Source organism: Crassostrea angulata, chromosome 4, assembly GCF_025612915.1.
Source record: "Crassostrea angulata isolate pt1a10 chromosome 4, ASM2561291v2, whole genome shotgun sequence".
Taxonomy (NCBI): domain Eukaryota; kingdom Metazoa; phylum Mollusca; class Bivalvia; order Ostreida; family Ostreidae; genus Magallana; species Magallana angulata.
In genome coordinates, this window is record NC_069114.1 from 24,995,028 (window position 1) to 25,020,150 (window position 25,123).

The 25,123-nt window shown below is 33.9% G+C and overlaps 2 protein-coding genes across 3 annotated transcripts; one reads left to right on the forward strand and one right to left on the reverse strand.

Moving 5' to 3' along the window:
- The first annotated feature begins 3,749 nt into the window (after nt 1-3,749).
- LOC128179474 (uncharacterized) lies at nt 3,750-24,732 on the forward strand. 2 transcript variants are annotated; one of them, XM_052846907.1, is made up of 4 exons: nt 3,750-3,820; nt 4,705-4,772; nt 7,044-7,232; nt 23,693-24,732. In XM_052846907.1, the coding sequence occupies exons 2-4, from the start codon at nt 4,715-4,717 to the stop codon at nt 23,923-23,925; spliced, it is 480 nt and encodes a 159-aa protein (XP_052702867.1). In that variant the 5' UTR covers nt 3,750-3,820; nt 4,705-4,714; the 3' UTR covers nt 23,926-24,732. The 2 variants fall into 2 exon arrangements, with proteins under 2 accessions (XP_052702867.1, XP_052702868.1); XM_052846908.1 differs by lacking the exons at nt 3,750-3,820; nt 4,705-4,772 and adding an exon at nt 6,139-6,525.
- LOC128179470 (uncharacterized) lies at nt 12,655-22,684 on the reverse strand. Its single transcript, XM_052846902.1, has 5 exons — nt 21,958-22,684; nt 19,835-19,987; nt 17,459-17,582; nt 14,200-14,397; nt 12,655-12,875 (listed from the first exon to the last, which is right to left on the reverse strand). Exons 1-5 carry the CDS (start codon nt 22,629-22,631, stop codon nt 12,678-12,680), a joined length of 1,347 nt encoding a protein of 448 aa, XP_052702862.1. The 5' UTR covers nt 22,632-22,684; the 3' UTR covers nt 12,655-12,677.
- Nucleotides 24,733-25,123: the final 391 nt, after the last annotated feature.

The window sequence follows — 25,123 nt, forward strand, 5'->3', positions numbered from 1 at the left end:
AGTAATCAAATTGAATTTACCCCCCCCCCCCCCCCCCCCCCCCCCCCCCCAGGGATTAGGAATTTCATGATTTGGAGGAAGAAAAATTTTGGTAAGGAAGAATTTTTTTTTGAAGGATAGTTGAGTCTACCCCCCCCCCCCCCCCCCCCCCCCCCACGGATGACGATTTTGAAGATTTTTGAAAAACTTTAAATTTTCCTTTTTTTGCTAGTCAAGATTTTTTGGATGGGTCTGGCCCCCCCCCCCCCACTTTCAAAAACGATGCTACGTGCCTGGGATGGCATAAATATGCCACCATATGTTTTGAAGCGAGTAAAAAACGTTGGTGAAAAAGGGTTGACTAGCTTCTTCAATAATATGAATTAAATTTTTTTATCAAAGGTATTTACAGTCTCAAATTAGTCTGTTATAAATAATTTGACTGTTATTTTAAATGCAACGTCATTAATTTTCTCCAAAATCGTTTTGGAGCGATTATGCAATTTTCTGCTATACAATTAATGTACATAACGGGTAAAATATACGAGAGGCTTTTAAGACAGATTATTCTAACTAAGCAAAGTATAGTGAAAATAATAGCATTATTGTAGGCTGAAAGGGGCATGGTCACGATTTTGGTCATATTTTTGTTTTCGTTCGGTTTCTTTTTCCCTATTCTTTTTTTTTTCTTACAAATTTTGTGCACGCGAGTTCTCGGAAACGGCTCGGTCGATTTTTATAAAACTTTCAGATCTGATAGAAGTTGATCTGAAGCTTATTGGAAATTTTTTATATTGATGACGTCATATCCGTTTCTGAGGTACTGATGATTTAGTAATTTTTTGAGGGTCTGCTTGTCCACTGAACTCCTCCTATGCGGAAAAAGATATTGAGTTCAAATTTTCAGGGATGATAGACGAATGATTGAAGATATGTCTAAAGGCAATCAAAACTGTCTAGGTCAAAGAGCCTAAAAGCTCGCCTGAACCCGAAAATAGGGATTTAAAAAAAGTCATGATTTTTTGTGGTTTTCTTTGTTTATCTCTTTTCTTAAAAATATTTTGTTAAAACTTGTAACGCAAATAAAGTTTATATTTATAAGAGCTTTCGTTTAATACCAAGAAAAAGGGGCTGGTTCCTAAAATTAGGGACCTAACTGGGTCTAAAGTCTTTGATTTGTAGCTCTTTACTGAGAGTTATTTTGTTATAAATCATAGAAGCAAAAATGTTTATCTTACTGCGATGTACCCATACAATATAATGACTTACTCAGATGTTATGTACTTAGGGATTTTTAGGGGTCAGCAGTTCAAAACTTTGATCATCTATATCTGCTTAATGAAAAATATTTTGATAAGCAGTATAGAAGAAAAGATGTTAAGAATGACGCACTCAACAATATTCAACTCTCAAAATTTCGTTAAACGGCCCCGATAAAAAGATAAGGGGTCGGCCCCTAAAACTTTTTTTTCTAGGATATCTCAAGAACGATAACAAATTTGTAAACACTTGTTGAACAAAATATGTGTAGTTTTAAGTGACCTTTCATTTAATATTACGGAAAATAGGCTGGCCTCTAAAATTAGGGACCAATAGGGGTATAATGCCTTTTTTTTTTTATATTAAGGGTCTTTACTAGAGGTTATTTTGTAATAGGTTATAGAACCAAAAATATTTATCGTACTGTTTTGTACCAATACGATATAATGATTTTCTCATGTATTACATAATTTGGGCTTTTTTTATGGGTCAAAAGTTTTAAGTTTTGATCACCTATATTTTCACCTATACCTGGTAAAAGAATTTTTTTTACAGCAGTATAGAAGAGAAATGCTCAAAACGATTTACTAAACAATATTCAACATTTCAAATTTCGTTAAACGGCCACAATAAGGAGATAAGGGGTCGGCTCCTAAAACTTTCTTCCTCAGATATATCAAGAACAATAAAGAATTTGTAAACTATAGGGGCCTGAGGCAAAAAAGTTCACTTGCGGTCGAAATTGTTCGTCATTAAACGGTTTTTTTAAATTAAAATTTGTCTGCGACGTTTCTCAAAAACGGCTGAAGATATATGGCTGAAATTTTCAGAGATGATAGATGTAACGTTTTTCTGGTGCACTATGGTCTAAAAAATGTCCGCCGTCACTTCCGGTCGTCACCGGAAGGAAATTTAAAAAATTGAATTTTTTGAATTTTTTATTTTTTTAAAATTTTTTACAACTAATAGGGACCCTTTTACAGTCTAGCCCCCCACTTTCAATTTGCTTCCGACGCCAGTGTGACATGTTATATACCTGTAATTTTACATTTTAAAATTTCTTTGCTTTGGTAATATACAGAGCACCTAATTTGAATTTGTGACATGTACATGTTATTAATATATCATTGTTGAATTAATTTTAAAATTACATCAAATATTTAAAGCTATACACGCTATAATTTGCGTCAATTTTGAATGACAGTGAAAACGCATGTGTTTGTCTACTTATAAAAGTTATCCTTAATCTGTAAATTACAAGGGTGAATTCCATCTCGTTACAAAGATATAGATTTTAAATTGTTTATTTTCCTGCCGGGAAAATATACCTTTTCATGAATATTGAGGAAGGAAGAGCAAACCGACCTCATTGCGCATGTCCGCGGAGAACTAGGTGGTCGTTATTGTTTTCCTAATTAAATATCCAACTTGATTTTTAATATGCTTAACAGTTGTTAATTTGAAATACATTGTATAATGAGTAAAATACGCTTGCCATTTACGATACCCTTACTTCTGCATTAACACTTATAGGATCTATAAATAGCACATAGGGGAAAAACACAGGTCTACGTCATTTTTTTAAAGGAAGTATTCATATCTACTCACAGGCTTGTATTTTTTTCCTTTTGTTTGTACTCGTATATCTGACAAATTTATGCTTTACTGAAAATATCCTTTCCTTTGTGAAACTATCACAATTATGAAGATGTTGACCCTTCACCAGTTTTGGTATGATAGGCTAAATTTAGCTGTCGATATCACGTGATAGATTGATATTCACGAGGAGGCATTACTTTCCTGGCAGGAAAATAAATATTTTTTATTGTTTAATATTTGATATATTTGTTACGTGATCGAATTGAGCATTATAATTAACAGCATAAATTAGTAATCAAACACATACATTTTCCCCTTTATTCAAAATTGACTCAAATTATAGCGTGTATAGCTTTAACGCAAAAATCATTGCGTTTAATCGCAAAATCATTGCATTTAATCGCAAAAATTATTGCGTTTAATCGCAAAAACGTTTGCGTTTATTCGCAAAAAATATTGCGTTTAAACGCAATAATAGTTTTGCATTTAAACGCAATGATTTTGCGATTAAACTGACCCGGCAAGCCTTGCGAATATATACACCATTTCAACTCGTTGGATAAAGCAAATATAAAATCACACAATATAGATATCCTCTATATATGATACATTTTTATATAGAAAAACGGTTTTTTTTCTATAGAACTATCACTCAGATAAAAATAGGCAAAATATTACTGTATTTCCTCTCTCATTCTCTGTCTATCCGTATGCGTGAGAGATATTGAGAGAAACACAGGAAAGGGCTTAAAAACTAACATATATACGTATAATAAATACATAACAGAGATAAAAGATGGCTTGGTTCAACAAACATATAAAGATGACGTATCGCCGCCCTGTACTGTGATATCGTAATTCGTAATAGAATATGACAACGCTGAACTTTTGACTTCATTGTAAAGGTGTATATAAACAGAAAAATCGAAATCAATTGCAGTTAGACAGAAGATCTCCGGATTATTGGCAGGCTTCACATCTTGTAAGTTAGTTTTGTATTTTTTTTTTCGGTCCCACACAATAGGTTTTCACGTTTACAGTTTAATCATCTCAAATAATTCCCCTCACCATCACACCCCATACTAAAGTTTAATTTACCGTTAAATTCATTATCTTAAGAGAAATTATAGACGAAAAAAGATCAAAATTAATTAATTTTCAAAATAAATTTTGGCTTAATTATTGACATTGAGAAATGCGAAAAAAAGGATGCAGGGGCGAGGGAATAAAAACACGGGATAATTAACGCTTTGTAAAACAGTTTCCTAAAACTTTATATAATTATGATAACCATGAATGATAAACAATTTTTTTTGTTTATCTAATGGTAAAATGTTTAAAAAAAATATGCCTCATTTTACAGAAAAAAAAAATAATAAGCATCTTATTAAATTATTTGGAAATGCTGCTATTAGTTGGAACATTGTTCAAGTAACTTAAAATTTTTTGAAGATTGGAAATCAGAAGAAATATTCTTAACAATACGTAATCGTATGAAAAATACATTAAACTTTATTCATAGTTAGAGATATATTAAATACAATTAAGAGGGAAAATTTAATTAATGATATTTAAGGCCTTGGTACATGTAGAACAAAGCTTTTGTTCGGTGATCGGGCTATTAAAAACAGTACTACCAATCAGTTATTTCTTACATATGAAAAAAAAAACCAAAATATTTTTTTCTAACTGAAATAAATAAATAAATGTAAATGTATAAATATAAATAAAAAAAACTAAAACAAAAACACCCGAAAAAAAATAATTCCAAATCTATGAATTGCTACAAAATGTCCATCTACATGTACGTTATTTATAAATCTTTTTAAAGTGCTCAATGAAGTACGTAACCGCTTTTCTTTGCAGACTCAAAATAATGAGCTACGCTACTCTCTCCAACCTCTGCTGCTTGCTGGTCCTGGTGGCAATTTTCAGTAGGTATATTTTATAATCAGGTTTGCTCCTTTGGTTGGTGTAAAGTTATTCACGGTGTCTAAAGATTCTGCAGCCTGTTGATTTCGGATTTTACAAACTTTTAGTGATTTTGTCCATTGGGATTACATATTTCAACAATGTTTATGAATTCTGTCGACACAATTTAATTAAAACTATCGATGGTGGATCCGCTCGCTGACTCGCTACACAACTGCTAGTGATTAAAGTGAAATCATTGAATATTTATAATCTCCGTGGGAAATCTGTTTTCACTCTTTGTCATTTGTCTGAGTATAAAAGAGGAAGCATGTCAAAGAAGAAATCTGTGACTTTTTTCCCCCCTTGAATCCATTTCAACTATTCCTCACTAATAGACAGGCACGTGCTTTTAATTTATCATAAAAATCGACAAAAACAGGAACCTATATAGCTAGGACGAACTGTAGATATTTTATGAATGTTTATTTCACTAAAATCATATCAATGGTACATGAAGACAAAAGACAAAAAAGTATTTACAAATGTACAAATGCAGGGTCAAGCTAGTAGGAAGAGTACAGAAATTAAATAAATCGAGCTAATATTTTTTAAACTAATATGGACATTTTTTTATCAATGGTATTCATAAGATTCCCAAATTCATATATGTTAACATTTGATGAGTATTTTTCCTAAATAAATTTGTTGCGGAATAAAGAAAATGCCTGACATTCCATAACATAGTGGCAATCGTCACCCAAAGTGTAATTATTACATAATGAACAGATTCTATGACATCTTCCCAATCGCAACTTCTCGAGCCTTTCCGGCAAGCTCGGAATTTTCGAGCCTGCCGGAAAGGCCCGAGAAGTTGCGATTGGACATCTTCCTTGTTACTCTATCTTCCAGTTTCAATTGGTAATTTATGATTACAGGTTCTAAATTTTGTAAATCGTTTGGGAGTTTCTTAAGATAAATCCCTGTCCAAAGCTTTTCTTGAAAATTCCGTATTTAAAACATTTGAATGAATTTTCTACATTTCTTTTGATTAATCCAGACATAAAAAAAGACCATATCTCTCATATATTTTAACCATGGGTGAATAAACGAACCTTCAGAAAGCTTCGGAGCTTCTTTTTGCTGATACAGATAAGAAACGATCTATGGTTAATGTGTATGCATACATTTTCGTGGGGTTCAAAGTGAGTTTAGTGCAACATTTTAACAATATAATGCTTTCTTTGGTGATTCATTCGGGATATGAAGGTAGCGACATTGCAGAAAAAAATTTTCTGCAATGATCGCTACCTTCATTACCCGAATGAATCATCAAAGAAGCATTTTATTGTTTATATTAATATCTTTCTTTTAGCTAATTAATAAATTGATTATGAAAAGTAAGTAAAATTCACTAAATTACTGTTGATGTACATAAGTAAGTTAGCTAATAGAAACAGCCAAATCATCTCCTGTGAGACTTTGAGTCTGACATCATCATGATTTTTTCGTGCAGTCCGTGATTTTTTTTTTAGGTCGCTGTAGGTTTCGACCAATCGATAAAGAGGGGGTGTCAAATTCAGTCCTGTCAGCTTCTTGTCACTTTCAGCCGCTGTAGATTTAGACTAATCGATAAACGGGCGTGTAAATTTCATTGTATGGCTGTTTCTATAGAGCTATTAATTTGCTATAAATGTCCGTAAGAAATAGAGGAAATATTACTTAATACATAAGATGTGAATATATACGATATGAAACTTCAAACTGGACACACTTGTATGTATCTTTTTGTAACTTTGAAGTGGAAAGATAAAAAAGTAGATCTCTATTTAACCATAAATTAAATTCACTTCTATTACAAGTAGCTTAAAGCAATATGAGCTGCATTTTTCATGTTGAATTTTTTTTTACTAAAATGTTCTTTTCTACTAAATTGACAAAAATATCATAGTTTTTCAATTTCTGTTAGCCATATTTTTGTGGGAAAGGCCGTTAAGAAGCCTTATTTGGAGAAAAATTGAATTATTGTCAACCTGTACAAAAATTCATTTGCTATATATTCCTTAAAAGAGAAATATTTCCTTTTGACAAAAATTAATGATTTTTTCAAATCTTATTAATCATAAAAGTTTAAGTTATATGCAGACTTATCATACTAGCAGGTTTTAGCAGCAAAATAAAATTCTAAAAAAATACAGCTCATATTGCTTTAATATGCTAGTAATGCCGGGTCAGAGCTCTCAAATTTTTTTTTCACAAGTGACCTAGCTAGCTCTGTTTTTATTTTTTGATAGATATCGACCGCTCTGAGGCTACGCTTGGTGGAGCAACGTGTAAAATTCCTACAGGTTCCCCCGGAGCCAGCACCTTGTGTACATCAACCAAGAGTGGTTTTTGTGCAGTCGATACTCTTGACATAGATAAAAAAACAGTCACCGGTATCTGCATTTGCTACCCTGGCTTCACCGGAGACAACTGTCAAAGTAAGTCAGAATCTTTTTTTTTTTTGCTACATGCAGATTAAATAGTAGATGATTTATTATTTGATTCATGAATCTGTTTATTATCTGAGCAATATCTGAATTCATCTGAGTAAAATCTAGACTCAGCTTATCAAAGAGCTGAAGTGAACTTTTCTAATCAAAATGTTTAAGTCTTATGCATGTAGATCATATGATCACATATTTCTAATTATTATTTGTTTTTATAAAGTTTGTCCATGCTAAATGTATAAATTTTTATTAAAGCTAAATGATTTGGGATGGGGTTTTAAAGTCAACACTCGCAAAAATTATATTTAACGTATTATAACGCACAAAAAGTAAGGACGTTATTTACGTCCAACACGCAAGGAATTAGAAATATTTTTTTTAAAAATTTCAGTGTCTTTGCCTGTGATACATGTAACATTACGTATCGATGGTTTTTTTTACTATACAGTCCAATAAATTCAAATGACGTATGATTGGGCGCAAACGGGGTTTGCTGATTTATATTCATATCCATCAGATCTACCTTAAGTTTTTCTTAGAAACCATTTTTTGTCATACACAATTATTTAGTTAAGTAAAATTCCATATATTTTCTTTTATATAATTGAGTACTTTGCTACATCTTCTCAAGAAAATCAATAAAATGTATCGTCTGATAATGAGCACAGCCACTCAGACCTCTGAATAGTAAAGTTGGACTGTTTCCAATTTTTTTTTTTTTTTTTTTTTGGTAAACCAAAGTCCCATGAGACAAATTGCTCACTCAAGAACAATAGTTTAAGTGGTGACTACAGCAGCAAACTAGTTTTAAGAACCGCCATTAAACAATAATACCGGGTACTTGTAAATTTTCAATCCCCCTCCCCCTGGTTCAAACAATACCCTTCATATCAGAACACTTCAAAAGAAGAAAATCAACATATTTTTTGGTCAGGTATTTTGGGGCAAAATCTCAAAACCAGGTTATTTTCAAATCTCGACTTATATTCAAGATAAAACTACTGCACGGAATAGATAATAAAGGGTTGATAAGTAGAAAAGACGACTTTTTAAAGTTCACGTTTAGATTAGATTAGATTAAGGATTATAACTTACATTCTTCATTTTAAAAATCAGTAAATGTTTATTATTTACGATTCCGACTTCTCCTGATTAGATAAATAAAGTGATATACATGTATATATTGGTCCTTTATCTGAATGTTAAGAACCAGCAGTAATCTTAATGTAGACCAAGCCTTTTTGAAATTTATATCAAACAAAACCTTTATTTTTATTTGAACAGTTACAACAGCTTATAAACTTACTAGAAAAGCAAAATATTTATACCTTAGCACATTTGTTTTCCTACAGAGAGCTTCAGCTCACATTGTCCAAAAATTCAAAATCCGAATTTTATAACACAATGAAGCATGATGATCTCATAATTTAATTAATTTTGCACCAAAACAAATCTTGTTAGGTTATAATAAATAAATTTTTTGATTGTTACGTGATCGAATTGAGCATTATAATTAACAGAATAAAGGTAACTTTTATTAGTAATCAAACACATACATTTTCCCCTTTATTCAAAATTGACGCAAATTATAGCGTGTATAGCTTTAAGGTAAATTTATCAATTGGTAGATTTATTAATAATTTATATGCACTCTAGCATATCCTTATACAGTGACATACTAGTAACTATATTTTTATTCATTTGTATTGATAATAATTGAAAATAATATATGTATTTCAAAGTACATTTTATTGATTTTAAATCCATGCTTGCAAGCAGGCCTACAAATTTCAGCATGCGCAGTCTAATATTTCCGGACACGACTTCCTACTAGACTGTGAAACTTGCAAAGTTGCGTTGGCGCGACGGCGTGTTGTGCAAAGTTGTGTTAGCGCGACGGCGTGTTGTGCAAAGTTGTGTTAGCGCGACGGCGTGTTATGCAAAGTTGTGTTAGCGCGACGGCGTGTTATGCAAAGTTGTGTTAGCGCGATGGCGTGTTGTGTGTTAGCGCGATAGTGTATTGTGTGTTAGCGCGATGGCATGTTGTGCAAAGTTGTGTTAGCGCGACGGCGTGTTGTGTGTTAGCGCGACGGCGTGTTGTGCAAAGTTGCGTTAGCGCGACGGCGTGTTGTGTGTTAGCGCAATGTCTCGTTTATCTGAACGCGATTTCGCGCTAGCGCAAATGGCCCTATCCGGACACCATATGTTTCTGTTTACATATGTTCAATATACCAGTAAAAAAATCTTTTTCCAGCTTACTTGTCTATCTTTTTATTTATTTTAAGCATAGATAAACAGTTCCTAATGTTTAACACATTCGTTTTAGGTTTAAAACTAAATTTTTACTTCAACGTTCAAAATGTAAATTTCAAGCTCTGCAACTCGCTTATGACTCAACAAATGATACTCAAATTTCGGTTACCTATTTAAAATGCCTTTCTGAAGCATTGTAAATATTAAAATCGGAAAAATAATTTTTGACCAAAATAGTGACCATGCCCCTTTAAAATGCTTCGTTATGTAAATGTCAACAATGCCGTGTGTCGATGTATCTATTTCGTAAACAGTGGTAAATGTCCGATATCAAAACACGTTATGTAATGTCAACCCGTGCACGCACGGGTCAATTAAGTAACAAATAAAAAGCTGTCAATGTGACGGCAAACCGTTTCTTTTATGTGAACTGTATCCATAATCCATGTCAACCCTGAATTGATAAACTACCTACCATATCCAGTGAAATGGAGAACACTATCTGCAATATTTTGCAAAAAAAATGACTAAGTTCAAAAGCTGGTATTTTTTCATAAATTATCAAAAATCGAAATCCTAGCAATATGCACACCTCTGATATATGTACAATTAATCTGCGAAAGAACAACTTCCTATATCTTGAAAACTGTAGGAGAAGTTATCCATACAATGAGGGTACCCTATATGTAATATTTTGCCCCCCCCCCCCCAAAAAAAATGACAAAGTTTGATCTGCAAAAGAACAACTTTTCAATCGGAATAAAATTTCCTTTATAGTTTTTGAGGCAAAAAGGCTTTGTAACATTTTACTGGGAGGTTAGTTCTTTTCTTGATACGTATAACACTATTTCATTGAGATGTCATTTCAGTTGGTAATTATTTTAAATCAAGTATCATATTCTAAATTTCTTTAATGAAAAATCCATTATTTTTGTTTTTTAGGTCACCTGAGTCACTCAGGTGACCTATTGCAATTGGTCTTCGTCCGTCGTCGTGCGTCTGTGCGTCGTGCGTTAACAATTTTACATTTTTAACTTCTTCTTAAAAACTACCAGGCCAATCGTTACCATTTTTGATGTGAAACATCTCTATGGTAAGAAGAATCTAAATTGTGAAATTCATGGCTCTACCACCCTTGGGGTGCCACGGGCGGGGCCAAATATGCAAAAAAAAAAGCCAAATTTTCAAAAATCTTCTTCTCTACTCCAACGCATGTGAGGAAAAAACTGGTTGCATGGTTATGTTGTCCATGAAGCCCTCTACCAAATTGTGAAATTCATGACCCCTGGGTCAGGGGTTCAGGATCTAGGGTGGGGCCAATGTGGCCAAATAGTAAAAATGTATTAAATCTTAGAAAATCTTCTTCTCTACTCCCATATATATTTGTTAAAAACTAAATGCATGATTATGATGTCCATGAGACCCTCTATCAAAATTGTGAAATTCATGACCCCTGGGTCAGGGGTTCATGCTCTAGGGTGGGGCCAATATGGACAAATAGTAAAAATGAATTAAATTTTAGAAAATCTTCTTCTCTACTACCATAGATATTTGTCAAAAACTAAATGCATGGTTATGATGTTCATGAGGGCCTCTACTAAAATTGTGTAATTCATGACCCCTTTATTAGGTGTTCAGGCTCTAGGGTGGGGCCAATATGGCCATATAGTAAAAATGTTTTAAATCTTAAAAAATCTTCTTCTCTACTCCCACACATGTGGGCAAAAAACTGAATACATGGTTATGATATCCACAATCTCCGTTACCTAAATTGTGAAATTCATGGCCCCTGAGTCAGGGGTTCAGGACATGAAGGGGGGGGGGGGGGCGCAATATGGCAATATAGTGTTAATGCATATAATGTTTAAAAATTTTCTTCTCTATTCTCACACATATGTATAAAAAAACTGACTAATAATTATGTTTACCAGGAAGTCCTCTACTGAACTTTTTTAATTTTCATGTCCCTTCAAGGATGGGTTTTGACTCTAGGGCAGGGCCAAAATGGATGTATAGATGTTAATGTATATAACGTTAAAAAATTATTTTCTTTACTCCCACACACCTGAAAGGAAAACTGAATTCATGATTTTGTAGACCAGATCTTTTAGTTTTTCACCAAATTAATAGGTTTCACAGTTCTTTTTGAAATGTGGTCGTCATTACAAATTTATAATTTTTTTACTCCAGTATGAAACCTAATTAATTAGATGCATATATGAGACTCCCTGACAAGTTTGTGTATGGGATATATGCTACTCAGGTGACCCGTTAAGGCCAATTGGCCTCTTGTTTAAAATACATTGAACAAAATGATATATTTTCTATAGATTTATCAGGCACAATGAAGATTCAGTTTTAATTTTCTTCGTGTTTATTGATTAGGAAAAAGTTTTTTTTTTTACTTATAAGTGTCTATGAATATTCACCAGGGACAGATAGGACGGAAACTATGTCACGTTAGATAGAAAATATTCACAGAGGTATAATGTATCCGAAGATACATCTATATTACACATCAATAGTTACATTATTTGTACAAGTTGATTGGGAATGAACAAGATTTGCTTAATTATATACTGTGGAATCATTTAAATTCGTGGGGGCCAATTTTCGTGGATTGTGAATTGTTTGCTTATTCGGGGGGATGTAATTTCGTGGATGCGCCGGTTTTCAGTTTCAGTAACAAGATAACTCTTACTAAATTTGTTTTCGTTGAGGATGTAAATTCGAGGGGGAGGGCTACCCAAGAATACCACAAAAATTAGGCCACCACGAATTCTAATGATTCTACAGTAAGTAGCTCCAAGACCATAAAACAATTTGATTTTGTCTTAAACCTGCTTAAGCATCTGGATAATTAAGATCACTGTCCGTACATGAAGCTAGCTGCTTCAAAAACCTTAACCTCCTCAAGCATAAGATTCTAAAATTCATGGCCCAGATTCAGCATCCTAGCATCCATCTTAAAAGCATCTTTAAGTTCATAAGTAGGCTCAGATACACAATCTATGCAAGTTTGGTGAAGATAGGACAAGTAGTAACTTAGATACAGGACCTGCAACAAAAACTTTAACCAAGTCCGGATGCCAATGCCGAGGGTATAGCATAACCTCCCACTGACTTCGTCTCAGTGAGCTAAAAATAATAATACAAAAAGCCCAACATACAAATATTTATTGATTAGGAAAAAGATTTTTTACTTAAAAACTCCATCAGTTTCTTAAAATGAAGAAAGGTTTGAATACAATCTGTTCTCCCTTCCTTTCTGAGTATGTTACATTCTTTACTGAATGTTATTGTTGCTCCTTTTTCCATCAGAAACCCATTTTTCAAATTCTGGTAGTAAAAACTGTCTGCCTTGAATGATGAAATCATCACCTGGAGAAAAGAAAGGTATTTTTGCAAAGATTTGGTGTTGAAAATTAAATTCAACCTGTACAGAGCAAGGCAAGTGAAGTAATTGAAAGAATAAAGAATTGAATATTAAACATCATTTATATAAATTGTTCTGTTTTCTGTTCAGTAAAAATGACTTTGGTTGTCATTGCTCGCCAAGGTGGAGCACATGGCTCAGTGGTCATAGGTGTTAGGCCAGTAAGTCAAAGGTTGCTGGTTCAAGCCCGCTGTGGCCACTGTTCTTGTGCCCTTAGACAAGGCACTTTATCTACATTTGTCTCATCCGTTGAGTCCCACCGAAACTGGGGATAAGCACAAGCCCTATTGGCCTTATGGCTTGGAGAAGGAGAAGGATTGCTTGCCAATACAGCGTTGTTGATAAATTTTGATGAAAAAAAAAAGGAATTAATGCTTATCAGGTATATCACCAAAAATGCACCCAGACAGAAATCACAAGTTATCTTTCTGTTTTGTGGGAGAAATCAATTAATTGAAGAACAGTATACAGTTGTTGACTGAGGTTGAGGGCAACAGTTGATCTGTTGGACCGACTTGCAAATTGTTGCCCAAGGCTGAATGCAGCGGGCAACAGTTTGCGAGCCGGTCCGACAGATCAACTGTTGCCCGAGACACGGTCAACAACTGTTTTGTTATACCCCTTCTAATCAATAACTCGTTTTTGCGGGATGTGGCGTCACCAGTCAGCAGTCTTTTTTAACAGTTGATTTTAACAGTTCCAATCCAACAGTTCCAGTCCAACAGTCAAAATGGTGGACTTGTTTTCGTATATAGTTATATAGTAACTGTTTTACAGGGGTATAACAATAGGAGATATTTCACCTTCCAAGGATTCAATTCTCACCAACACTGGTTTAGTTTCTGATCATGGTTCACCTCCTTGAAAAAGGCACAGAAGAGAGATTTAGAGAAAGTTGGTGAAACCAAGGATGATGTGAAACTATAGATGTATATGTACATGTGATTGATTGGAACCTGTGAACCATTTACCTGCTTCACTGATCATACGCGCCTGGGGTGGTATTGATGAGATAACACTTTAAATGGACGTTTGACTTGAAAACAGGGTGGTGGTCTACAAGTTTCTCGTCATAAAGAGAATCTTATATAGCAAAAAAACTGTTTCTTAAAAATATTGTGTTATTATAAGAATTGCGATGAATAGAATGGCGATAATTTGTGAATTGACTAAACAAAGTTTTTGGGAGGGGGCGTAATAAATACTCTGAAATAGATTATATTAGTCCCAATGACCATCTCTTTTCTTCCATAAATTTTGAAAACTTACTTTTGTTCCTTGGACTACAATTCCAAAATTCCCTTTCTCTCCGAACAGTGAGTGTGGTTGAGCACAAAGAATCTGTCCAACATGCTGACTTTGTAAATCTGATCCAATATGATGGGGATTAGAAATTCTCCTTTCACATTTTCGTAGGCTATGCACATTTTGGTTTGAATAATCTTCATCTAACCAATATTTCTTAACCTGCAAATAAAACCATAGAATGATCAAAGTACTGAAGTACTGACGGGAGTTGATTTTATCAATTATTATTTTTTCTTAAAATCTTGCTTGGCAAGTAGTTTATAATCTCTATTTGAATTACGCACATTTTTATAATATGGATTCTCGGACTTTTCCGACAAGAATTTCGAGAAAATCTCTTATGAATCATGTTGTATTATATTAAAAAATAAAATTGATTTCATTAAACTATGTATCGGTATTCGAAATATTTCAAAAAGTGTATGGATCCAACCAATAATGAACTCTAGTCTCGTTCAACCAGATGCTTGGCTGTCTCCGTTAATCTCCGACAAGTAAGAGATACAATGTCACATGATAGCTTGATGATGCGACCTCTAAATATAGACTGACTCTCTGCTTGTCAGAGATGTACGGAGACAGCCGATGGTTGAATGAGACTATATTGAACTCTGGCGTAGGAATACATACGACTGCGAAAAACTTCTAAATTGTTCGTGCTATTTAAAATCTGACTATTTTTTTAGGTATTTATAAATAAGTTTCCTTTTTAAAAAATGCTTTAGCGTACATTACATCGAATTTATCGATAATTTTCAAGAACTAACTCTTGTCAGCGGTGATGATTTGTGCTTAGGTCCAAACACTGTTTCAGTTTCGGTTTGCCAGAGTAACTGCATAGGAGAGTTGATTAAAATCAACTCCCAAAAAAGTAAATCATTAATTCAGTTGAAAAGTTTTGAGTTGTAAATGTGAAACAATTTAATGTTGTTTTGATTATTTTTCATGAATTTATAAAAGTTTTCCGGAAATAAAATGTTTGTTTGTTAAACTTCAAGGAACTTTTTTTCCATGCGTAAAGTTGTTGACGTCTTGTAGATAATCTGTTTTCGGCTCACAATAACAATGTTTACAGAAAAAGTTGAGATTAACAAATTACTTGGTAAAACATGCGATAAAAGAATCTCTCATGATTTGCAATGGTATTTGATTTTTATCCAATCCCTTGTGTGTTTTCTGTTCCCTCGAAAAGGCTCAGGGATAGAAAACACACAACTCGTTGGATAAAAATCATATACCATCGCAAACCATGAGAGATCCTATATTTATCACATGTTTATCTCAATATCAAGTGGATATCACTCATGGGAAAATTTTTTGATATTCCACTGCGTGTTCTTATGCCAGTGACATCATAATAAAACATTAGGTAGCTTCAATCGTTGAAGCAGGACCAAATTCAAACTCAACCTGTATATTCATATGACACATCAAATTTGAGTTGAACGTGTGCAACGGTTGGTGAGATAATGATCGAAAAGTGAATGATGACAGAATGACAGGAGGACGGAATGAAGAAACATGGTAACACTATATGACCCAGCCATATCATGACGGGGGCATAAAAAGCGGTAGATTTTCTAATAAATGGGGTAGGTGGGAGACAGTTATAAAGCAGTAGACTTCCATGTAAAGCGGTAGAGTTAACATGTATGATTAAACCTTAAAAATCTTTTTCTCTACTCACATATCGTGTATGTTTAAAAACCTAAATGTATGGATATGATGTCCATGAAGATATCTAACAAAATTGTGAAATTCATGGCCCCTGGGTCATGGGTTTAGGCCCTAGGGTGGGGCCAATGTTGACCATGAATTTTACAATTTAGGAAGAAGGCTTCATGAACATCATAACCATGCATTTTGTTTTCTCAAATTCTCATATACATTATTACCATAATTTCTGCCCCCCCCCCCCAACACCAGTAATGCAGTACATAGTAGACACAATTATGGGTAGTAGGACTTGGTAATAACATTAAGGTCAGACGACGCGTTCCTCGAGCATCTTTTTTTTATCTCCTCGTAATAGAGAGTTCCAATAAAAATTATTAGGGTCTTCCGTCTTCAGCGGAAGACCCTTCTATTATTCTATTGTTTCTTTTTCACTTTTCTTATTCTTATTATTATTCTTTTTTTTTCTTACCGATTTTGTGCAGACGATTTCTCAGAGATGGCTTGATAGATTTCATTAAAATTTTCAAGATTAACGTGTTTTTATCTGAAGTTTATTGTTTTTTATCCATTTCTGAAAATACACTTCCGGTCGGAAGTTATCGTCCGTTTACGATTTTAAAAAGTCAATTTTGTCGGCGACGTTTCTCAAAAATGAGAAAAGATAGAGGTCTGAAATTTTCAGAGAAGATAGATCTACCGTTTTTCTGGTGCAACACACTCACCAAAATGTCCGCTGTCACTTTCTGTCGTTTTTGGAAAAAAATTTCAAAAATTGATTTTTTCGACTTTTTTATTTTTTAATATTTTTCTTTGAAATTTTTACACCTTATAGTGACCCTTTTACTGATTCAGAATATGTAATTAGTTTTAAAATCGATCAAGGCATTCTCGAGAAATTGAGCTTCAAAATCCTGAAGCGGAGTCCGAGTAGCTCAGTCGTTATAGTCGTGGACATGGCCCAGGCGACCCGGGTTCAAGCCTCGAGTGCCGCAAAATTTTTTTCTCTTTTTTTCGCTTAGATCTACGATTTTATCTTTCAATTGATAAGTTTAATCTTATCTTTTCAAAAATCGGACGGAAGACCCACTCGTTGCTCGCAACGAGATCGAATCTAGTTATTTTTATAATTATTTCCAAAATGATTAAGATTCCATTATAAATGAATATATGCCTACATGGCCGAGTGGTTAGAGCTGTGGCCGCTCACCGCCAGGAGCGTAGGTTCTAGAGTTCGTGAGTTCAAAGCCTGGACCCGGCCAAGATAGAACTCAAATATAGAGAATTTCGCTTTGCTGTACATTTATTTATTTTTATATCAGCAACTCAAGTGTATTTTCGAGAAGATTACATCGGAAATTTCATACTCTAGTATTTTGCAGATTTGTCTGGTAAGGTATCCTAATTTTTTGCAAGAAAGCTTATCAAAGTAGTGGTAAACCATTAACAAATTTCTGGAAAAAGTTATATAAAATTGAGGAACGTGTCGTCTGACCTTAAAATAGAGGCACAGATAACTGAGTGTTCTAACTTATAGACTTCTTACCTCTACTACAGCACATATGTTGTCCTTATCTGTATTTGGATGGCAGATCACAGCATCTGGTACAGCAACAAATCTATTGTCATCCCCAATACCCATAGTGTACTTTTCAACATTGGATCCTGACCTTAAAAATGAGTCGTACAATGCTAATATGATCAATATATGTGGTAAATATTGTACAGACCCTGAAATGTACTACTACACCACAAGCTCGCTAAATGGTTAACACAACACGCTACAGCTTTGCCAGAAACAATAAACGGCTTGCACGAAATGCCCCCAGTTTACACAAAACGTTTCTCGCATGGAACGGTTTGCTTAGTTTTCACACACTTTGGACATGCTTTTATCTTGATCAATTTCTGTTTCACTTGGGTCATCTCAGATTTTTCCTCTGATGGTAAGAATTGTTTTAAAATGGCACAAGATAACAGAAGTACTGATGTTTGACAATGAAAAATATCTTTATTTAAATTGATACCAATATTGACATTTACAGTAATAAGAAAAATTTTTACACAGAATTACAACAATATATTGCTTTACGAACATGCATTTACTGCTCAAAAGAAATGTCCACCATTTGCAACAATATCTTTTACAGAAAATTGTATGTTTTTTCTCAAATTTTCTGTAAAAATACAAATGTAGAAAAATGAAATTAGTTATCAATACATGTATCAGAATTGAAATCTGTATCATTAGAAACCAAAATAGATTTTTCGATTTTCAGAAATTTTTTCTAGCATGAAGAATGTATGTTTAATTGACAGGTTCAGCCAGCTGCAGATGTTACCCAATGTCTGAGGTTATGTTGCTAATTGTACACAGCCAAATCGTTTCAGTTATCAATGGAAAAAAACCCATACATGCTTATTATGAAAAGACACTACCTCTAAGAGTTAAGAATTATTTTTCTAAGAAATTCATATCTCATAACAAACATTTCAATGCTTGGTGTATTTGAGTATCGTACTGGTAGGGGATATCAGAGAGAGACTTTCTAAGCAGTCTCCGATTGAAACTGATTTAGTCTTTTGTTTGCTGAAAAAAGAATACAAGTTTGAAAAGTATATTGATAGGTATATTGTTTTCTAAATTTATTTCCATGAGTAAACCATGTATACATGTATGTTTTGTCAATCATAAACCATTTGAAGAATTCTTAAGACTCACACACCATTTTGAAATGATTAATAAATTTTAAAAAAGGTTCTGATGAAATCTGATGAAACTACCTACGTAGATTCTTTTGAGTAATTAAATGCATGAGTGCATTGTATCCTTGTGTTAAAAATTCAACTGCACAGAAGTTGCATGCTTTTTTTGGTGTAGTATGACATTTCAGGGTCTGTAAATAATTTTACTTAACAAGAAAGCCAAATACATTATTCTTTTAACTTGTGATGGACTGGTGTCCAATCAAGGGGAAGTAAATGACTTTCATCCCCTTAGCAGAATAGCAGTGTTACAACATACTTTGAAAAATTACATACTTTGAAAAGTTTTTCAAGGGAGAACCCAGTGTTTGGCCAGCTTGATTTTTCAATATCTCTATACTTTACAACAGCAAAGCTATTCTTTAACATCTACCCTGTTTTAAAACATGGTAAATAATTTTCATTTGCATTTACAAAGGACTATGTGCGTTATGGTCAAATATCTGCCCCCGATTTCAACCAATTTTTAAATAGTGTCGTATAAAAATCAAATCTTCACAAATCATTGTATAGAGGATGCCTATAACTTTAATCTTAATTTTAGTCATCATTGCTTGTTCGCTGTTTATCTATGACGTCATCTAAATGACCTAATTCCCGCAAATTTGCAAACAAATGAAAATATTCTCATTTTTGCTCTATATTTTGCATTCGGAAGTATAGAGCGCAGGTCTGCTCAAGTGCGATTTTAACATATAGTTTTCTTCAGATAGTTATACATATTATACTAAAAAATGGTACTTGAGCAAGCCTGCGCTCGATGTTTCCCAGTCGAAAAACCATCGGAAAACACCCATATTTTGCTACAAAACAACAATTTATCAAAATAATACAACCTTCATGACGTCATTTCTACATTATGACGTCACTGTGGTGATAACCTTTTACACCTTTATTTTCAATATGATTTTAACTATCTTTTACCTTATTTTTAAAGCTCTTTTTAAAACTTCGATTTTGGGGGCAAAAAATGCATAAAACCGCACATAGTCCTTTGTGATTTATACATTTTTTTTTCAAGTCAAGAGGATTAATTTGTTTTGCACTCACAACGTATTGAGACGTAGGCAAGTTATGTTTTAAGATATAAATGAATTCTTTAGCCAATCAAACGAGGCATTACAACCAGAATTAAATTATTCTCATATATACTTACAAAATATGAAGATTGAATGTTTTAGCAAAGAGCACAAACAATTCCTGGTACATTCCTTTAGTTATTTCTTTCCCTTGATTCTGTGATTTTCTCACCATGTGCATTAGCTGCCACACAAATAGCTTAAGTTTCCTTGCAAGATCCTCCAACACTCTGTAAAAAAAAAAAATTACAAAATAAACTGGTTTAATTTGTCACACTTTCCTAAAAGAGTACTTAGACAGATTCTAGGTATTTAGGAAACTGACCAAAGTTTACGAAATGTTTTACAAATAGAAATAATTGTCAGTAGATTGTAAAGAAATGCCAAATATTATCTCCTTTTCCAAGGCTAAATAAAATATATCAATGAAACGTGTAATTGATTAACTTAATTGATGGCCAATATTTGACACCGATGAATGCTCCAATATTTAACATTGTTTTAATAATGCTATCAGAAGTATAGAAATTATGTATTAGCATAATGTCCCTTTTATTTTACCTTCTTTCCTTTAAATTAAAGGCATACGGAATAACAAACAACTCCATTAATATAATAAATGAATATAAACATATTCATGAATTTCCTTAATCATATTTCTCGTATTTTGTGTGAGAAGAAATTATGGGAGGAAACTCACATTAAAGACAAGGACAGTTTTCAAATGATATCAATTTCAGAAGACCGCGACGGTGTGGAACACTGTGGATGAGGTGAAAAGATGTACGGCGAGGATGCCCAGTTTTAACTAAGTTACCTGTGTTAAACCACGATCAATTTCACACGACGAGGACTTGCAGTAAATATGGAAACTATGTCAACCATAATGTAGATCTATTGTCCACACTTGATGGGTCTTATTAAACACATTAACAGTAAATATGACTGTGCTTCATTCTGTTAAACAGCACAAAACACCGTAACTGTCAACCCCAAATAACTTTCACCACACAAGTCAGAGGTACCACTTGTTTTGAAAGATGTGAATATTGCTGCAGGCAAAAATGTTGAAATTATGACATCATGCAATTAAGTTCAGTTTACCAGAAAAATGACTTCGCTTCGAGATAACCAGGTGAAATTAGGGATTCAGCCCTTCAAAATACTTCGACATAAGCGGAGTATTCGAGATTACAGTATTTGAGATATCACCTGGGTTTTTAAAATCTTTTATTAATACAGAAAAAACTATAATTGACATAAGCGGGGTATTTGAGATATCCTATGTTCCACCAATATTTACCTTTGTTTTCCCTCAGACTGAAATGTCACACTGTCATTGGTTTAACAAGAGACATGACTGCCAAATATGATTACTTATTAGGTTTGTTACTGACTGACTACAGAAATATATAGGGTTGATCAGTTTCATAGATGGCGAGGCGAGAAGTTGCCATTTGAAATTACGTCACTATGTTGTGTCTGGAGCAGAATAAAATGGCATGCAGTGTTGAGATTTGCTCAAACCTCTGAGGAGGAAAGGGAGAAAGCGTGTAAATTAAATAGCAAGAAAATATTGAAAGTGAACAGGGGAGTGACAAGATTTTCAACAACAACTTGAAAGGTGAGAATGAGGTCTTTGATGAGACCCCTTCACAGTAACTGCAGCAATGCTATTTTGCAGGGAAAAATGACATGTAAGTTTGGTGAAATACGATTAACATCAATTGTTTAATCTACGTCACTTAATTGTCTACTTACATAAACTTCACCAAAACGCGTCAGAGAGCAGTGCAGCAGTTATTTTGATGGGGTCCGGGGTCATATTGGACAAGATGTAAGGCCTAAGGCTGCTTTTAGTTTTACATGGATTTCTGTATTCAACGCTTCTTAGTAGTCCTCGAGAAAACAAAACACATACTAGGTTTGTTACTGACCGACTACAGAAAAATATTGGGTTGACCAGTCTCATAGAATTTCACCTTGCCATCTCTAAGACTGAGCCACCAGAATGTTTCTGTTGTCAGTCAGTATTAAACCTAATACAGTGTAAGTAAAAGCATCTGTAATTCCTGCTGCACTCACTCCAATGGTTGCACCGTAATTCAGATAATAGATCGTAACAATACATAGTCATAGTTCATGTGGTTTAAGCTACTGTATATTCAAATTTTGCCCAAGCTCAGAAAAGCAAACTTACTTTCTGCAATATTGCTTATTTGGAGATCGTTCTGCAAAATTGTCAATCCAATGAGGACTTGTCAACACACTTTCCATTTCTCTTAAATCATCTAGTTCAACATTTGAAAGATCATCACAATGCAAAGTAAAAATATGCTGCAACACATGCTTAAAGCATCCAATCACCGTTTGCTCGTCTTCATTCTTTGACACAAACAGGTCTGGCATGATTTCGGCACGTTTTTGTGGGTCATCTATAAAGTGTAAACAACCTTCTAGAAATACGTCATGCATATCAGGAAATTGTTGAACTACCTGAATTCTAAGACATGGTAGTACTTCTTCTGACCATTTAGATGTGTATTTTGGAATGTTCTTTAGAAACACCGGGCTGTCTGAATCCATTCGCGACAAAGAGGTTTCTGTTTCAAAATGGACTCGTTTACACCGTTTCACGGAATCTGGACTATCTGTATCAGAAGTTGTATCTGCTTCACTTTCAGCGTCAGACTTTTTCTTTGGAGATGCAAAAGAAGTATCTTGGCTACCGTCTGGACTATCTGTATCAGAAGTTATATCTGTTCCTTCAGATCGACTTCTTTTTTTCTTTAGAGATTTGCAAGAAGTTTCATGGCTGCAGCCCTCAGACGTCGTTGCTCTTTCCTTTCGCTCGAGATCACTCGCATCCGACATTTTAACCAGGATGGGCGCATGCCCAAAACCAACTGTCCATCGGGATCGGTAAACGTTGGGAGGAAATTCGAAAGCTATTTGGAGGAACTTCGAACTAATATACTGCGATTTTTATTTTTACATTAAATGTTCAATATAATAAAAATATTATGTAACCATACATTAGATTTTACACCAAAAAGTTGAATAAATGATTGAAAAAACAAAAAAGCAAATTTTCAGGAAAACAACAGACACTTAGAATCGGGGGGGGGGGGGGGGCACCCCCCCCCCCCCATTCCAGTACATATTATCTCGCACAAAGATTTTTCTTGAATTTACTTATTAAAAAGTGAATTAACATAGAGTTGCCCCCAATGCTTTTGGGACCATGTAAAACTTGAAATGAAAGGGAGGAAATCAACTTCCTCCACGGATTTTCAATTTTTATAAAAAAAAAAGAAAAAAAAAAGTATTTTGTGGGTTTTTTTTGCCAGTCAAGATTGGATTTTATGTAATCCAATATTATCTCGTGCATTGTGTTATTTACCAGGTTCTTCAAACATCTAAGTCCATAATAAAATTAATAAAAAATCCAAGGCTAAGGCTGAGGAACAATCTATTTTCCTTTTCTTTTTCTCATGAGCTTTTTTGGGGGGATATTAAGGGTGAACAGGTCACTGACACCTTATAGAACTATACATGACCCATCACTACGGTCTGTGTGCCCATCCCCTGGGTCTGTACACCCATAGCCAGTGCCCGTATACCCATCACCAGGGTCTCAATTACACCCATCACCAGGGTCAGAGTTCGTATCACCGGGTCTGTAAAACCTATCGTTTCTCTGTTGATTTAAGGTTGTTGCAGGAAGTTTAATAAAGATACCTTTCCACTGATCTTGACTGGAAGTTCTTATTTGTAGAATTGTTATAGCCTTTAACCTTTATGTTAATTTTCAGCTATTTTGGAATAAAATAACCATAACCCATACACATAGATGTTCTCAAACTCCCATTAAACTCTTCCGTGCATTATTTAAAACAAATTAATATTTGAAGAAATTTTTTACGCTTTTGTAGCTGCAGATCCATCTGTTCCAAGCACCAGTACAGGTGGAGTTTCAAACACTGCTGCCAGTACCGACGGATTCTCAAATTCTGTTGTTGCTATAGCCATGGGTGGAGTTGCTGCATACCTTCTCTCCCAACCAGCATCAGGACAAACTGCTCCAGGAACAGGGTACGCTTCTGGTACAGGCCTGGGCGCGCTCGGAAGTCAATATCAAAGTGCTTTAACATTGTATGGAAAATAATAAATGACTAGGTGTATGTTGACAGAGTTCAAGACAATATGAATCTAAATCAAAGTATTGTAGGGTTAAAAAAAAAAACAAACATGTGCAGCTCAGTCATAAAACCTGGAAAGCATGAATAGATTTATAAATCCTGCTTTAATGTTTTTTAACGTTTTAACAAGCTTTTGTCGTATCTGTAAATTGATTTGTTTGTAGAATCTGTTTACCTGATTTTTTTAAAAAGATGCAACGACCATCAAAGAAAATAGGAATCCTTCATAATCATAATTTTCTTATGTTCCTGTAGCAGGTGCCCGTTACAAAAATATTGCTTTATATCAACGCGATTTCATAAATTTGCTTGTCTATTACTAGGCAAATTATCGTTAATAATTGCTGGTATACTGCTGGTATACTTTATGACTTTGTACCAGTCACTTTTCTTCCCATTATGAAAAATAAAGTTACATTAGAATTTTCACAATATTAAACGGCTCCTTTGCAAACCTTAACTTACTCAAAAGTACAATCATTTAAATCGAAATTCGAAATTTATTGCTCATAAATTCCCAATTATATGCAGTTTCAGAATTTGCAGCACTATATGAATTTAGGATGCAAATTTGGGAATAAAAAAGAACAAAGTTATCTATTTCCATATTTTTTTCAAAAATATTTTGGTGATCCGCCGAGAATTTATTTAGAGTTTTACACCGGCGACTGTTTTTCCAGAGTTCCTTCGTTGTCACAGTTTTTTAAGCATATACTTGTACATGTATACAATGTAACAAGTGTCCATCCTTTTTAAGTAAATTTAACTTCATATGAATTGTTGTTATTAAAGATCGTCGATTTGTCTGACATGTACTAGCATCCTAACATTAGAAGTTGCGGCATTTTTTATATAACAAACAAGAGACAGCTTATGGGTTTTTTTTTATGAATTGATTATACATGTAGCTACAAGGCTGTCCCAAGTTATTCCTACGTAAAACATCAGATTCTAAATTTAAAAAAACCTACGACAGAGCGCGATAAAATTTAAATAAATTTAATTTTAAAAAAAATATTTTGGTGCTCCGCCGATAATTTATTTGGAGTTTTAAACCGGCGACTGTTTCTCCAGTTTAATTCATTTACATGATTATGGTGCATGGTTTTTTTTTAATTAGATTTCGAAAAAGCATTCAATTCAGTTGTATGGAATTTCCACATT